Source organism: Myotis myotis, unplaced genomic scaffold, assembly GCF_014108235.1.
Source record: "Myotis myotis isolate mMyoMyo1 unplaced genomic scaffold, mMyoMyo1.p scaffold_m19_p_15, whole genome shotgun sequence".
Taxonomy (NCBI): domain Eukaryota; kingdom Metazoa; phylum Chordata; class Mammalia; order Chiroptera; family Vespertilionidae; genus Myotis; species Myotis myotis.
In genome coordinates, this window is record NW_023416319.1 from 31,897,289 (window position 1) to 31,915,630 (window position 18,342).

An 18,342-nucleotide genomic window follows, 5' to 3' on the forward strand; every position below is an offset into this window, starting at 1 on the left:
TGAGAGGTTGGCCGGCTAGGGAGGTTTGCTGTGGGAGCACACTGACCACCAGGGGACAGCTCCTGCGTTGAGCATCTGCCCCCTTGTGGTCAGTGCACATCATAGCAACCGGTTGTTCCAGTCACTCAGTCATATCGGTCGCTTAGGCTTTTATATATATAGATGTTACCCCAATAAATCCAATAAAAAAATAAAAAATTTAAAGATATCAATTCTACTTAAATTAATCCACAACTAAAATAAAATAATAATAAAACACCAGTAATTTTTATAACCATATAAGCCAATCTGAAGTTCATATAGAAAATGACATATCCCAGGAGGGCCAAATCATGCAATGCCTTTTTTACTTATCTTGTATATGTACCCTAAAGCAATGGAATCCCACTGAAGAGTTTTTAATAGGAGAATGCCATGATTGTTTTACAATGTCTGGAGAACAGATTGAAAGAAAGAAAAACTGAACTTGAGAGATCAGTTAAGAGACTAGGTTCTGTAAAAGGATAATGGTGATAATGGGATTTGAGATGCTGGGGAATTAAGATCAATAGAATGGCTCTGAGAGGTAATGGTGACTACAAGGTTTCCAGTGTGTAAAACTAGCGCTGCCATTTATGAGATAAGGAATAATCTCAGTATTTGTTGAGATTTGTTGCGGTTGGTTGCGAGATGAGTGTATCGCTTTTTTATATATTAGTTCTAGATGTTTTTAAGTCATCCTAGTAAAATGTCTGGTAGGGTTCTAGCTATCCAGATTAGGAGATCAAAGAAAAAGCTGAGGCTACAGATATGCCTTTGGGAGTATCAGTGTAAGTGAAACTGATCCAATAAGAACAAAGGACACTGCTTAGGAAGAAAGAGAAAATAAAGACAGTAAAATGGAACAGAGTGGAATACCTCAACACCTAAAGAATAAACGGGGGAAAAATTAGCTGGCAAAGAAAACTGCAAAGTAGCCTTTGGAAACACCAGGACAGGGTGTAATATCAAGGACACAAAAAGGAATATCTCCAGGAAAACGTAGTCAGCCTTCAAGGCTGCTTTTCAAAGTGCAGTAAGGTTAGTAATGAAAATGGCATTTAGATTTAGTAACATGAAGATGTCATTAGGGACCTTAGTGAAAGCTGATCTGGTGGCATAGTAGAGCAAATGCCAGATTGGAGGCTGAAAAATACTAAGTGGGAAGTAAGGCAATGGAAATAACTATTTTGATTGTGAAGGGGAGGCAAGTTAAACCCAGTGGTGGACAGCAGAGCAAGGTAAAGGTAGGTTTTGATGATGTCGTTTTTTAAAAATCGAGAGTGGTCTGAACATATATAAAACAAAAGGAAGAGTGTCAGGAAAGAGACAGAAGTTGAAGATATAAGACAAGAAAGAATCAATAGTATTAGGTTCCTAAAAAGGTGGAAGGGAATGAGATCCAGAGGGCATAGGAAAGGGCTGTCCTTAGGACAGAAAATTCATCAATGTAAGAGAAAGGAATAAAGGGGAAATGAAAGCACTTGTAGGTTAGGTATGCACATCTGTTGGCAGGAAAGAAAAGGAAATCCTATCTAATGGCTTTCATTTTTTCTGAAGCAGAAGGCAAGGTCCTCTGAAAAAAGTGAAAAGGAAAGTGGGAGGGTATGATTTGAAAACAGCGGATGTTTAAATAGTTGCTCCTGTGGGATGTTTATTTCTTGTTTGTTTTAACATTATGCCATTAATCCTTTTTCCTTTTCGTGTATACCCACATTTAATTATCATTTTCTAAATGAAACAACTGCATCAACAATTCCTTTGATCAGAATACCAAATTCAACTGTGCTGTTATAATTATCACATTAACAATCCATCCATAATGCTTCCTATTTATTAACTCTCCTATTTAAAACTCAAAAGATCCATATATCATCTTTTATGATGAATTTCAAAACTACGCCATTATGTTTATATAGGTAGCAATCATTTATCAAACTTAAACTTCACACTTCTAACCTCTATTTCCAGAGCCCTTGTAGCTCCCACTCTTGCCTTTTAGGAATGTGGCACATGAAGAAGCTCCAACTAGCCTCCTGGAGGATGAGAAACCACATGGAAAAAGGCCCATCCGAAAGTTAGAAAAGCTCCACCACATAAGTGAGGTCACTGTAGACCACCTAGCCCCAGCAGAACCATCAGATGAGTGCAGCCACACATGGGATCCTGGGTGAGATCAGCAGAACTGTCTACTTGAGGCCAGCTCAAATTGCCAACCCACAGAATCATGAGCAAATAAAACAACTGTTTTAAACCACAGTGACCTAATTATAGTTTCCCTTTTCCATTTAAAAAATATAGAAAAATTACTGAATATATAAACATAGTACTTTCCTCATGGCAAAATCATAAACAATATAACATTAACTTACCACGTCATTTATATTACAGCTAAACTTCCATCTATAATGCTTCCTATTTATTAACTCTCCTATTTAAAACTCAAAAGATCCATATATCATCTTTTATGATGAATTTCAAAACTACGCCATTATGTTTATATAGGTAGCAATCATTTATCAAACTTAAACTTCACACTTCTAACCTCTATTTCCAGAGCCCTTGTAGCTCCCACTTTAAAACCTCTTTAAAACAAAATTACCAGAGTTGGACTCTTGAGGTTCATCTATTTATTTATTAATCACATACTATATGTCACAATCATTCCAGACACTGACCATATATCAGTGAACAAAAAATAAAAATATCTGCTCACATTGGGGAGTTGCAGACAACCAAATTTCAAAATATATCATCTTATATATTAGTATTATAATTACATCTATAATTTTCAAGAAAAGAACATATAAAGAAAAATATGTGTATTATACTAATAATCACTCTTACCCTCATGCCAAGCACCAAGAACCCAATCTCTTCCATTAATGGGTACTTGCTGACCTGTTGCTGAATCTTCTCAGATGAGGCAAAAGGATCATAGCTTTTTCGCCCTATCTTTACATCCATTATACAGGGCTTATTAAATTTATGGGTCACATCTTCCAGTTTTAGGTATAAATCTGTTATGAAAGAAAAACTTTAATTAGTGATAAACAAACATATTACCACTCAAATAACTTCCAGGAGAAACAAAATGAGGACAACTTAAAACTGAGAAAAAAAGTTAAAACAACTCCAGAGTCAACAATTAGTATAAATATCACAGAGAAACACTTGCAGGAGGGTGATTAAATAATATTCAACCATTAGCAAAAGGTATGAAGTAGATGTAAGGTTTCCAAGGACATTAAAAAGGCACAATGAGAGCCCTGGCCAGTGTGGCTCAATTGGTTAGTTGAGTGTTGTCCCTTCAGGGCACATGCCCAGATTTTGTGCTCAATCCCCAGTAGGGGGCGTGCAGGAGGCAGCCAACAGATGTTTCTCTCTCATGGATTACTGCACTCATGGATTACCGAAGAATTTCTATAAACATTTACACGTACTTATTAGAAAGTCTGAGGACTATAAAGGAAATAGTTGTGGAGACAATAAAACCCCTTCTAAACAATCTTTCAAAACTGAGTACTCAATTACAGTATCTAGATATCCAATTTAACACCATCCTCAACAACCTTTGTTAATCTTTAGAAGTCACATTCTTGAGGAATAATCCTATATAATAAAGAGCTAATATGCAAATGGTCATCACACCCTCCAGCCAGGGGACCTGAGGCCGTGCCCCCCCCCCCCCCCCCCCCGGGCTTGATGGGCGTGGGGTCGGCCAGGTCTGGGTCTCACGTGATTTTGAGACACGCGCCGGTGGATGGGGACTTGACTCTGGGTCTCGCGGCACGCCCCAGACTCTGACAGGAGGGAGATTTTCATATACATGTTACTAATTTTCTTTCATCTCTGACACTTCTATTATAGAGAAAGGGCAAAGAGCAATATTAAAATATTTCCTCTAATTAATTCCCTTTTAATGTGCACGAATTTTGTGCACCAGGCCACTAGTGATTAAATAATGTTCTAAGTTAAACATTAATCAGTAGCAAAATTCATTGAAATCTAGGTATCTTACATTACAATGGAAATCTCTATAATCACAATGACTTGTGAAATAATAATTTAAGCAACATGCTGATCTGAATCAGAAACATATACATTTGGGACTAATAGACAAGAAGGAAGGAAGGGGGGGACAAAAAGGGGGGGGAGGAGAAAGAGCCTAGGCTACTTTTCCCCACTCCCATACAACTGAAATATAGGCAAATCCTAAATACCCAGGGGAACCACTGATTTAGTATTACCTAACTAAGGATACTCACAGGAGAATACTATGATTCCCTACTGATGAAACTTGATACACAGTCCATAAGTCAAAGGAAGAGAAAGAACTAAGGAAAAGAATAAGCTCTAGCTGGAGCCCCCTTCTTTCCTGTTCTCAAAATGTAGTCCAAGTACTATCTACACTAAAAAAGCTTGTCGCTTTTAAAAAATATATATATATATTTTTTATTGGTTTCAGAGAGGAAGGGAGAGGGAGAGGGAGAGGGAGAGGGAGAGGGAAAGAGAGAGAGAGACATCAATGATGAGAGAGAATCATTGATCTGCTGCCTCCTGCACGACCCCCATTGGGGATCAAGCCCGCAACCAGGGCATGTGCCCTTGACTGGAATCGAACCTGGGACCCTTCAGTCCACAGGCCAACACTCCCAGCCAGGGCAAGCTTGTCGCTTTTAACAAGCACATCACTGAACTCCAACATAAACCTTCTTAATCAAAATGTCTGGGCGTTTAGCCTATTAATATGCATTTTAATAAGCCCATGGGTTATTCTTAAACTCAGTCAAGTTTCAAACTCTTACCCCATTCACCAACCTTCTTCAATAGTTACACAGTCAAGCTGCTTGTTTAATTAAATTCTGTCTGCTCAAAGGCCCAGAAGTGGCAAATACTGCTTCAAGTATTAACTAATATTGAGAGAAATGTTGTGCCCTTACATAGATCAGTTTGTCCTCTATAAAACTTACTGGTATTTTTTTAAATATTGCAATTTAAAGCCCTGAAGTGTGGGACGAAGAAGTGGGATATGAGACAGGAAAATATATTTCCTGATGTTTTCTCCTATTCAAAATGAAAAAAAAAAAAAAAATTGCCCAGAAATTACAAAAAAGCGAACATCTGTAAATTAATACAGTATTAAGTACTAGCATATATATTTTCATTCAATTATAACAGACTGATCATTAATTTGTATATACCATTTAAGAAACTGGTTGTGAAGAGCAAAAGTATTAATAAGTTTTTTTAATGAAGTAGAGAATTATTAGAAAAAAAATCACACATGTATTCAGTGTTTATAACACTAGGCTCACTTTTATATAAACCTTTTATAAAACCACTCTCCTGAATTAAGAATAAAAGTTTTTATCTAAAAACTTACCATTTGGTGCAGTGGGAGGTGACCAGATGCCGTAATATTTTGGCAAATATTTTCGTAGCTCTAAAAGAACACCATCGGTACAATCAGCAGCATAAACCTGAAAGAGAGAAAGAGAACTTGCATATTAGTTTCTTATACTGTTTTACAAGTGCCCTACACTTTTCTCAAATAAAATAATACTGTTTATCATAATATATCTAAAATTTTGAATAAGCAAAAAAAAGAGTACACTGTGTTTCCAGTGAAAAATTATGTATTGTTTAGGTTATCTAATTCTAGCCTTTCACTGTCCTTGAACTATTTTACAACAAAATAAGCTGTAGATAACCCTTAGCAGATGCAAAATAATTCTTACAAATAAATTCTGGCCAGGGAAGGTTCTCAGAACTTTCATGGAAGGTGGGAGTTTAGTGAACATTCCTAAATTCATTTCAACTTCCCTTTATTTCATATAAATGTGTGCTTCTTTGACTTTTTTTTGAACCAGTTTTAACATCTGCCTAGTTCCCTCATTAAATAATAAGTTTAACAAAATCTTTAACACGTACATATTTGATATCTGTAAGGAAATTGTGGTTTTACCTTTTTAAAAAAAATATCCTTCACCTCAACGTAATTCTAATCATTGCTCACTTAATTTGTTGATATATAAGCAGTAATAATTCTAGAAAATATTAGACATGTCTAGATGTTGGGAAGCATGAGACTTGGTTGGAAAGTTTGTAAGGAGGACACGCTGATAAAAGGGAAGTGTGTGGAATTCTGACTTAGGGGAGACAAGGGAGTGTCGAAGGCAGTGCCCCTAATTATTCCTTGACCTTCCCAAACAAGCCTGCGCTTATGCAGACCCCCAGCTGAAAAGCCAGGCCGCCTCTATTGCCCGCCTCGTTAGGCCTTTATTGGAATTTTTATCTTTAGATACAATCAGTAGGGCGAGTAATCTTGGGAGGACACATGTTTACATGGTACTCTAGGCCAGGGCATCCAGGGATTAAGCATAATTCCAATAAACATCCAGGGGTCTGCATGTGCACAACTGACCTTTAAACTGAGGGCTGATGTTTAACTGGAAGGCTGCTTTCTCCTTCCACAGCCTCCCACGCCCCTCACCCTTATCTTTTTCGCCAAGCTGTCTCTGCCTCTCCTTAGTAGCTGAGCATCTTTGGGAACATTTAAGGGAATGTGAGCACAATGCAAAGTGTTTTTACAAGTATGTTGTGGTATACACACTTTGTAAGTACTTTTTTTGTTGTTGATGAGGCAACCATTTGTAAAACACTCAAAATAATTCCACAGTTCTCAAGCAGTAGTCTAATCCAGCCGTGGGCAAACTACGGCCCGCGGGCTGGATCCGGCCCGTTCGGCTGTTCTATCCGGCCCGCGGAGCCGAAAGAGCAGAGGGTTCTCTTGCTCTCCCCTCCGCTCCTTCACCAGCAGCAGTGTTAACATGTATTAGTTCACACAAACACTCCATCCATGCTTTTGTTCCGGCCCTCTGGTCCAGTTTAAGAACCCATTGTGGCCCTCGAGTCAAAAAGTTTGCCCACCCCTGGTTTAATCCCTTTCTCACTTTTAGTAGGTAATTTTTCAGCTTAATCCACATTGTCCTCTCCATAGAGGAGGGAAAGAGATATGGGTCTGCTTTACTGAGAGCCAAACAGAGCTCAGAGAAAGACTCCACTATGGTTAAAAATATGCCCCTTGCCCTAACTGGTTTGGCTCAGTGGATAGAGCGTCGGCCTGCAGACTGAAGGGTCCCAGGTTCGATTAAGGTCAGGGGCATGTACCTTGGTTTCGGGCACATCCCCACTAGGGGGTGTGCAGGAGGCAGCTGTTTGATGTTTCTCTCTCATTGATGTTTCTAACTCTCTATCCCTCTCCCTTCCTCTCTGTAAAAAATCAATAAAATACATTAAAAAAAAAATGCCCCTTTCCAGGAACAAAGAAAAGAATAAAAGGGAAAAAGAAGGATGGAAAATGCCTGGCCAGTGTGGCTCAGTGGTTGACTGTCAAACCATGCACCAAGACGACGCTGGTTCGATTCCTGGTCAAGGGCACATACTGGGGTTGCAGGTTCAATCCCCCATTCCCGTACAGGCACATGTGTCTCTCACATCTCTCTCTCTCGCTCTCCCCCCCACCTTCCTCTCTCTCTAAAGATCAACGGGAAAAGATATCCTCAGATGAGGATTGAAAAAAGAAGAAGGATGGAAAGGAGGAAAGGAAGAAAGAGAAACAGAGACAGGCATTCCCAGCATGCGTGGCTCAGCGGTTGAGCATCGACCTATGAACCAGGAGGTCACAGTTCGATTCTCATGATTCCCAATCAGGGCACTTGCCTGGGCTTCAGGCTCGATCCCCGGGAGGGGGTATACAGGCAGTAGCCAATGGATGACTCTCTCTCATCATTAATGTTTCTCTCCCTCTCCCTTTTTCTCTGATACACACACACACACACACACACACACACACACACACACACACACACGAAACAGAGATAGGCAAAAGGCTCTGATAAATTTATAGGTAAGTTCTATCAAGCCTTTAAGAAACAAAATCTTTTATGTGAAAAATTCTTCCTCAAAATACAATAAGAAATGCTCCTCAACTCATTTTATCCAGCTAAAAGAATTTGGAATCAACCAAAGACAAAATTTAAAGAAAATAATAATTCAATCTCATTTATGAGCATGGCTGGGAAAAATCTGAAATAAAACACTAGCAAACAATATTCGGTAATTCATATTATTAAAAATAAAAAAGACATTATAGTAGGTTTCATTTCAAAAAATGAAAGGTGATATAGTATTAGATAGCTATAACGGCATTTATGACATTAGTAGACTAAAGGAGGAAAATCATGCTAATTTCAATAGATACAGAAAAGGTAGTTCAAAAATATTCAATATCTATTCATATCATACTTTAAATTGTTTCCTGAAATAAAAATGGAAAGGATGCTATATATTTTCCCTTTCCACCTCCACAATTTTCTTCCCAAGGAGCTGACCTGAATCAACTGCATCAGTGGGATCCCTTGCCCTCTGGTCATTCTCTTACTAGTGGGAGACAGTTGAGGTTGGATTATTTACTTCTCTAGTTCCCTCATCAGTTCAAACCTTCTCATAAAGTTACCTTCCCTGGGTTCCGGTAACCACTCCCTCTCCTTGCCCTTAGAGGCCCAGGGATGCTATAGCATTATCTTAACTCTGACCACGCCTAGGTAAACAATCCCTTTATTAAACTGACAGAATACATAATTTATCTCTTGTCAGAACCTTGACTCACACAAAAGGCAATTTCCTTAACCTAGGAAGAAGTATCTACCAAAACTTTAGAAAGAAGACATATTTTAACAGGGAAATGTTAAAAGCACTTTTGTTATATGAGAGGAAGATACCCCCATCATTGCTTCTATTGAGCCTTGAAATGGAAGTCCTTGACAGAAGTATACGGATTCAAAAAGGACAAACAAAACTTCCAATCACAAAATATATAATTATCTATAGAGAAAACAATTGAAATTGTTAGGGAATCTCAGATAAATATGAGTTAAAAAGAATTCACCAAGATTACTAGACAAAGAACACTAGATAAATATCTATTTTATTCTTATATATTAGTAATCATTGGACCACTTAATTCAAGAACTACCATTTACAACTGAAACAAAAAATAAGGTACCTAGAATAAATCCAACAAATTACATACAAGACTTTTACCGAGTAAATATAAAATACTTTCTTCAAAAAATAGACATTATGTAACAGCTAAAAACATATATCCTAGAACTTAGACTGCCTACATTCAAATCCTGGGACCACCATTTACTTTAGCATGATCATGATCAAATTATTTAAACTAATCATGCCTTAATGTACACATGTATAAAATGAAGCTAAGAGTACCTATCTCATAGGTAGTTGTGAGGGTTAAATGAGTTAATAATGGTAAAGCATGTATAACAGTACTTGTTTTTTAACTTTAGCTTGTATCTTTTTACTTGTACCTAAACTTAAGAGCTAACATCATAGCATTTAGAAGAAAATATAACTTTAGATATGACACCAAAAGCACAAGACAAAAAAAAAAACGAAAAAAGATACACTGAATTTCAATACTTAAAAATTTTAAGCTTTGAAGAATACTATGAAAAAAGTGAAAAGACAACCCAAAGAATGGGAGAATATATTTGTAAATCATATATCTGACAAGGGACTTGTATCTAGAATATGTAAAGAACTTCTATTTACAATAATAAAAGCATAATATGCTAATTAGACCGGACAGCCAAACGACCTGGTCGAAGCAGGGGCTGCAAGGGCCAAGCCCCTTGCACGAATTTTGCACATCAGGCCTCTAGTGACTAAATAAAAGACATCCCAATGAAGAAATGAACAAAGGATCTAAACAGACATTACTCCAGAGAGGATTTAGACATGGTCAGTAAGCACATGAAAAGATGACCAACATCATTAGCCATTAAGGAAATGCAATTAAAATATACCACAATGAGGTAACAACACTTCACACTCACTTGGATGGCCCTTAAGAAAGAAAACTAAGAAGTGCTGGTGAGGATGTAGAGAAATTAGAACCCTCATACATTGCTATGGAAATGTCAAATGGTGCAGCCACTTTGTTAAACATTGGACAGTTCCTCAAAAAGCTAAATGTAGAATTATCATATGACCCAGCAATTCCAGTCTTAGATATATACCAAAAAAAACCTGGAAACAGGTACTCAAACAAATATTTGTACATGAATGTTCATAGAAGCTCTACTTACAAAGGCCAAAACGTAGAAACAGCCCAAAGGTACATCAATGGATAAGTGACACCAAAAGCACAAAATGTGGTAAGTGTAACGGAATATTACTCAGCCATAAACAGGAACACAGTACTAATGCACACTATAATACAGGTGCACCTTAAAAATATGAGACCATAAAGAAACCAGACACAAAAGGTCACCTATTGTATAAACAGACTGGTGGTTGCCAGGGATTGGGAGGAGGGAGGAACAAAGCATCATGCCTTCAGAGTTATAGGGTTTTCTCTGGGTGATGAAAATGTTTTGTAACTAGACAGAGGTGGTGCTCCTAGTCATATGGTTCATTAGATGTTAAGTCTGTCCCTTACCACCCTGCTTTGGAGATTTACAGTGCACATCAGCACTAGGCTAAGAAATCCTATCGTGAAAACATTTAAACTCAGCATTTCTGAGAAATATAAACAGTCTCTCAGGTGTTTTTCAAAATGTAGGTCACAACCCATTAATAAAAATCAATTTAGTGGATCGGAATAGAAAATACTAAGCTGGATCAGTAAAGGTAAGTGTTATATTTCATTAAGCTTTTGTTTCAGTCACACACACATTATACTAAGACATGCTATCAAATATATTTCTTACTAAGTCACCACCAGAAAACTGAAAACCACTATGAATACAACAAACAAATCTTACCTCACTTACCATATTATAGAATTCTAACTCTCTTGGGCCCCTTGGAGGTGGCTGTAGCTGTTTCAAAACTGTGCCATCTGGATGTTGCAAGATACCTATAGAACAAAAATTAGATGCTGTATTTCTTAATGCTTTCGTAATAGTGTATCTTGCATCCTAGAATAGATTTAGATTTGTTCCTGAAGTTAGAGGTAAACGACTTTCATAAATTTAAAGGAAATTTTAACATTCAACCAACATGTTTCAGTGCTTGTTCTATGCAAAGCACCAGAACACAAATTTTAAATAGCTTGGTTTTATTGTCTCCACAACTATTCCCTTATAGCTCCTTCAGACTTTCCAGGAGATGTTAATTTATAGTTAAGCAAGAAGCAAGTTAAAAGCAGTAGCAAAAATCAATCTCACTTTTATAGAGAAAAAAATGTTAACGGTGGACCAATATCAATCGTCTACTTTGTAATTTCTTATAAGTTTCTCTCATCTGTTATAAGAAAGCACATTTTTTTTTCTTGATTCAGATGTACTGTGTATAGTTGCAAAGATAGAATGAGGGCATCTAGCCAACGGGAAAGTGGGGCACCAAGTCAGAAGCAGGAAGGGGCACCTTTTTATAATCAGCCCACTCAAATAAGGAGCCTTTTTCTAAAGTCATGTCCTAGCACTGGCCCTGTCCCTATACCATGAAGACTCATTCCCAAAAGTATGTTAAAATCTTAAATGTTCATATATTGAGTTTTCATGAAATCATGTTAGTTAGAATATAATACCAAGTCCAAATAAATCTATTTAAAACTTTGATAAAATATGCCACTTAATTTCTATTGCTGTTGCCAAGTGTCAGGAATTTTTAATCATAATAAAAATGCAAAAATTAATCAACAGAAGCAGAGAGTTTCAATTTAAGATTGCAGTAATTAAGTTGTTTTAATACCTGGATATAGAATAGGTAAATATAAACCCATGTGGATAAGATTGTTTGGTAAGCAGTCAAAGGACCTGGAGATTTTAAGAAATAGTCTAATATAACTGAAAATTAGTGAAGAGAAAGTCTAATTCTGAAGGTTAGGATATGTAGAACAAGAAAGACCTTCACTCCCATGATTGAGAGACATTTTCTATGAGCCAATGAAGAGTGAAAGATAAAAAGAAACCTTGATGAACTCAATTTCCAGAAGGTGGCAAACATGGAGCATTCAGAAATGAGAGAACCATGGCAGCTTCTCTTCCTTGGGACAGGCACCTAGTCTACATACAGGTGCACCTGCCATTGAACACATTTTGACAGGCAAGCAAAAATCAGCTTGACTATACACAACAATGTGTGGTAGCAGGCTGGATTAGAGACAATAGTTCTAACAGATTGCTTGGTCCAGCAACTCTCCCACACTACTCATTCTGCAACACACCCCATCTAATTTTTCAGAAAAAGTAGCCATGTAAGAGAATATGGTAATCCCAGGCATTCGCCCTTGAATGAATTCCAGAATCCAAAAATAAACCAACAGTATTTTAAACTGCAGACAAATCCCTCCCACCTGAAAAAGTATCAAGATTTTAAAAGGGGTGGGGGTGGAGGGGAGAGGAGAGACTGAGCCAATAACAGAAATACTAAATCTAAGACTGTAGCCCAGCATCAGCTTAACTAAATTCTAGGAAGAATATGGCTTATCAGCCTCTTACCTTAACAGAGGAAAGGACTTATACTCTATGTGGGAAAAAAAAATTCCCTGCTGTTCTTTAAATAAAATGTGAAAAAATCCAATAAAAAAAAATCAATAAAACGTGATGCATAATCAAGAGAAAACAAAGTCAACTGACAAACACAGAAGTTGACAGATGACCAAGTAATTTTAATCAGCAAAGATGTTAAAATGATTATAAACATGTAAAAAAGTTATAGGAAAAAATGACTATAAATGCTGAATAGATGAGGTATTTCATCGATTGGGAAACACTAATTGTGTTCAGGAGAGAAACAGAAATTGTAAAAAAGATCTAAAGCAAAGAGTTAAACAGGAATACTGGGGGGGAAAAAAATCCTTTGGCAAATCAGCCTCTCTAAACATAAGATTACTAGAGGCCCGGTGCACAAAATTCATGCACTTTGGGGGGGGGGTCCCTCAGCCCAGCCTGCACCCTCTCACAGTCCACAGTCCAGGAGCCCTCAGGGGATGTCCGACTGATGGCTTAGGCCCGCTCTCTGCCTAAGCTATCAGTTGGACATCCTTAGCACTGCCGTGGAGGTGGGAGAGGCTGTGAGCCTGCCTCAGGGCTTCTGGCTGAGCAGCGCTCCCCCTGTGGGAGTGCACTGACTACCAGGAGGCAGCTCCCTACATTGAGCATCTGCCCCCTGGTGGTCAGTGCGTGTCATAGTGACTGGTCGTTCCATTCAACCAATCAAAGCGTAATATGCTGTTTGGTCAATTTGCATATTAGCCTTTTACTATCCTAAATAATAAAAGCCTAATATGCTAAGTGTCCGGTCGTCCGTTCAACCAATCAAAGCGTAATATGCTAATGATATACTAAGGCCATTCAATCGCTTGCTATCATGTGCACTGACCACCAGGGGGCAGATGCTCCAACCGGTAAAGGTTAGCTTGCTGTTGGGGTAAGGACTGAGCGAGGCAGGCCAGACATGCCCTGGAGCCCTCCTGTGGTCCCTCCCCGACCCCGATCGTGCACCTGGCCTGTGCCCCCTCACAATCTGGGACCTCTTGGGGGATGTCAGAGAGCCGGTTTCAGCCCGATCCTACAGGCCAGGCCAAGGGACCCCAGTGGTGCACAAATTGGTATAGGATAACAGAGGAATTTCAAGCCCACAGAGCACTGAAAGTGTATTAGTCTGCTCAGGCTTCCATAACAAAATACCATGGACATACGGTTTAAACAGCAAATATTTATTTTCTCACAGTTCTAGAGGCTAAAAGTTCCAGTTCAAGGTGCCAACCAATTTGGCTCCTGGTAAGAGCTGTATTCCTGGATTGTAGCCTTCTCACTTTGTTCTCACATTGTAGGGGAGAAGGGAATGAGGGAGAGGAGGAGTGGGAGGGGGGCAGGGAAGAGGGTGAGAGTGAGAGAGAAAACACTCTCTCATGTCTCTTTTTATAAGAATAAGAATCCCACTCGATCATGCCTCCACCCTTGTGACCTCATTAATCTTAATTACCTCCGTTAAAGCCCTATCTCCAAATACAATCGTATTGGGGGTTGTTGTTTTTTTATCATATGAATTTTAGGGAACACAACATTCAGTCCATAACAGAATGTAACCATAACAACTACAAAATTCAAACTTGTTTCTACTGACTAAACTGGTTCAATCACCAACATTAATAGTCTAGCAGAACAGATATTTTAATTTCAGGCAAAAATACTGTTTGCATAAGTTGTTTAAATCCTACACATAATGTCTAGAATTTAATAAAAAAATGATAAGACAAATGAAAAAGCAAGGGTAAAAAATCACTGTCAAAAGATAATGCAACAAATAGAACAGTTTGAGGTGACACTGATGTTGTAATTATCAAAGAAGCTTAAAATAACCATAACTAATATGTTAAAGGTTATAACAGAAAAGGTAGTAGACAGATGCATGAAAAGATAAGGAATTTCAGTAGAGAGGAATTTTGAGTAAATAGAGTATTAGTAATAAAAGACATATAACAGAGGCAAAAATGCTTTCTATGGGCTCATCAGTAGACACAAAGTAGCAGAGGAAGGAATCAGTGAATTTAATGACAGGTTAACAGAAACTACTCAAATTGAAACACAAGAAGGAAAAAAAAGAAAGAAAGTAGAAAACAATCAGGAGAAAGTACCCACAAAATCTGTGGAATATCAGTCTGAGAAAACTATCATTAGAATTCCACCCCCTCTTCCCTAAAACATGAACAGCAGTATCAGACAACTTGGCCATACTGACAAAGAATGCTACATAGAACAGATTATATGTTTTTTCCTGGACAAATGGAACATCTACCAAGACTTACCACATGCTGGACGATAAAATCGAAAGGAATTAAAATCACATAGAGATTATTCTCTGACCATAATGGAAATAACAATAACATATTTGGGAAAATACCAAATAGAATAAAGGTAAATACACTTCTATTTAATCCATGAATCAAAATTCAGAAGGGATAAATATTAGAAAATATTTTTTGCTAAATGATAATGAAAACTAAACATATCAAAATTTGTGTAATGCAGCTAAAAAATACTGCTTAGTGCTTAGTGGAAAATGTGTCATTTTAAATGCTTGTATTAGAAAAGTAAAAAGAAGGTTCCAGCCTGGACGGCATGACTCAGTGGCTGAGCCTTGACCTAGGAACCAGGCGGTTGTGGTTCGATTCCCAATTCCCGGTCGGGGCACTTGCCTGGGGTTCGGGCTCGGCATTCAGGAAACAGCCAATCAATGATTCTCTCTCATCATTGATGTTTCTACCTCTCTCTCCCTCTCCCTTCCTCTCTCTGAAATCAATAAAAATATATTTTTTACAAAAAAAAGTTTTTTAATGGTTCCAACCTAAAATGCTGGAAAAAGAACATATTGACCCCAAATAACTGGAAAGACGGGAGCCAAAATAAATAAATAAATAAATAAGGACAATGGAGAAATGCCAATGAAACTAAAAGGTTCTCTGATAAACCTCTACCTAGACAGATCAAGAAAAGAAAAAGCAAACATAAATTCCCATTACCAGGAATAAATAAAAGATAACAGTACAAATCCTACAACCATTAAAAGCATAAGAGAATTATGAACTTCACACCAATAAACCCAACAACTTAGGCGAAATGAATACTTTCCTTTAGAGACTAATTATTAAAATTGACACAAGAAGAAATGGAAAATCTGAGTTGACCCATGTCTACAAAAAACACTGAATTCAAAATTTTAAATATCCGGAGGCAATCATAGGCTGAAATACTTCACTAATAAATTCTATCAAACATTTAGAAAAAAAATAATACCAATCTTACCAAATTTGTTCAGAAAAACAGAAAAATAGTAAACAATTCCCCACATATTTTGTGAAGCCAACATATTCTTGATTTTTTAAAACCCCAACAAAGGCTTAAAAAAAATTACAGACCATTCTCTCAAATGAACATAGTCACAGAAATCTTTAATAAAACATTAGTAAACCTAATCCAGCAATATATACAGGGTAATTTATCATGACCATGTGGACTTTATTCCAGGAATGCAAGGTTCATTTAAATATTTCAAAATTAGTAAGTATGTTGATGTTTTGAGGAGACAGGAGTCTCAATGAGAAAAAAAGGAGACACAAATACAGAAGAAGCAAAGAAGAACCCTGCAGTATTAGCTTTAAATTATAGGTAAATATAAACTCAAATTTTTAAGAATACAAAATTATATACTTCTTAGTCCAATCTGCTGAGAAGACAAACAGCAACTACACACAAGGAGCAATGATATACCCAGTGCTCGATCTTAGTTTTAAACACCATTTACCCCTAAAGGAACCAGATTTCTTGAAGAAAAATTGGCTCATTCCAGGGCTGGGACAGGGAAAGTATAAGATGAACATCAAACATCTTATTATGGCAGAAAGTGAGAAAATGCTTTCAAAGAAAAAAAAAAGGGGAAATGTTTAAAAGACACAGGAGCCAGCTTGAGAAAGCTCCCACTGCCCAAATCTGGGACAACATGAGCATCAAAATGAGCAGCAACAATAATGACTAAAACAGGGGTGGGCAAACTTTTTGACTCGAGGGCCACAATGGGTTCTTAAACTGGACCGGAGGGCCGGAACAAAAGCATGGATGGAGTGTTTGTGGGACCTAATATAAATTCAAAGTAAACATCATTACATAAAAGGGTACGGTCTTTTTTTTTTTTTTTAGTTTTATTCATTTCAAACGGCCCGGATCTGGCCTGCAGGCCGTAGTTTGCCCACGGCTGGACTAAGATCTATCCATGGAAGTTTGAAAAGACTATTAGTCAAACCTAATAATGAATGAATGAATGAATGAATGAATGAATGAATGAAAAAGAGGGGGGGAGGGGAGGAAGGAAGGAAGGCAGGAAGGAAGGAAGGAAAGAAGGAAGTAGAAAAAAGAAAGAGGAGACAAGGGAAACTAAAGGAAAATACCAACTAACAAATGTAACAGGAATGACTGAATATTACCATTTTGCAACTATCATAGCAATAAGTAAGTTGGTCAGATATTGTCAATGGATGCTTTTAACACTGGGTGAAAACTTTGATTAGGAACAGGATATTTAACAGTCTCAAAATATTCCTCTAAATAATTACTCCATTACAATAGGAAAAATGAAAACTTTACAGTGGAAAATATGGCAGACAACACTTACGCAGGAAATCAAAGTTACATCCAGTAATGCAACTGACATTCTGTGTCTTATGATGGTCCAAGAATACATACAACATAACTAATATATATTTTATCAAAAATGCATTTATCTGAATCCAATCATGAGACAACAGCCTGACAAACTTAACTTATAGGATATTCTAAAAACCCATATGCGCCCTAACCGGTTTGGCTCAGTGGATAGAGCGTCAGCCTGTGAACTCTCAAGGGTCCCGGGTTCAATTCTGGTCAAGGGCATGTACCTTGGTTTCGGGTACATCCCCAGTGGGGGGTGTGCAGGAGGCAGCTGATTGATGTTTCTCTCTTATCGATGTTTCTAACTCTCTATCCCTCTACCTTCCTCTCTGCAAAATAATCAATAAAATATATTTTAAAAAAATAAAATAAAAACCCATATGCCTATACTGTTCAACTATTTCATGGTTATGAAAAATAAAGAAAAGATAAAAAACTGCTCCAAATGCCTATGGAGTCATAACAACTAAGTGCAATGTGTGATCCTGGATGGGGGTAAATTGCTATAAACGGATATTATAGGATAATGGTAAAAGCCAAATGTTGAATATTCTGAACTTGATAATTGTCTCATGATTAAGAAAACATTCTTTTCTTAAAAGAGACATACACTTAGTTATTTAGAGGGAAGGAATCATGATGCTTAGAAGTTAGTCTTAAATGGTTCTGCAAAATCATTATCATACACCACAGAAAACGATATGTAGATTCAAAACAGATACAAAAGCAATATGTAGATTCAAAGGAGATACAAAATCTTACTACGTTTCTTGTGAAAAATGATATGTTGATTTAAAATCTATAAGGAAATGCAAAGGTCCAGAAAAAGTCAAGATAACCTTGAAAACAAAGTGGAATGCCTACTCTTCAGTACATCAAGACTTATTCTAAAGCAACTTGAATCAAGACAGTGAGGTATTATTTCTAGGATCAACAAATCAGTGAAAGTAAATACATGAAAGTCCAAAAGCAAATCCAGATAACTGACTGAAAAGAATGGGGTATATGTGCACAATGGAATACAACTGAGTTATGAGGAAGCTGTCCATGAACTGATATTAGTGACTTCCAGGATATACTGTTA

The 18,342-nt window shown here is 37.4% G+C and overlaps 1 protein-coding gene across 3 annotated transcripts in view; it reads right to left on the reverse strand.

Moving 5' to 3' along the window:
• Positions 1-18,342, reverse strand: part of IPMK (inositol polyphosphate multikinase) — a 28,526-nt gene that overhangs the window by 4,471 nt on the left and 5,713 nt on the right. The window contains exons 2-4 of one of the 3 annotated variants that reach the window (XM_036336785.1): positions 10,872-10,966; positions 5,405-5,501; positions 2,866-3,038 (exon numbers count right to left, since the gene is read on the reverse strand). In XM_036336785.1, coding sequence (XP_036192678.1) covers positions 2,866-3,038; positions 5,405-5,501; positions 10,872-10,966 — 365 coding nt within the window. The remainder of the gene's footprint in view (positions 1-2,865; positions 3,039-5,404; positions 5,502-10,871; positions 10,967-18,342) is intronic. The other 2 variants (XM_036336786.1, XM_036336787.1) reach the window with 2 other exon arrangements.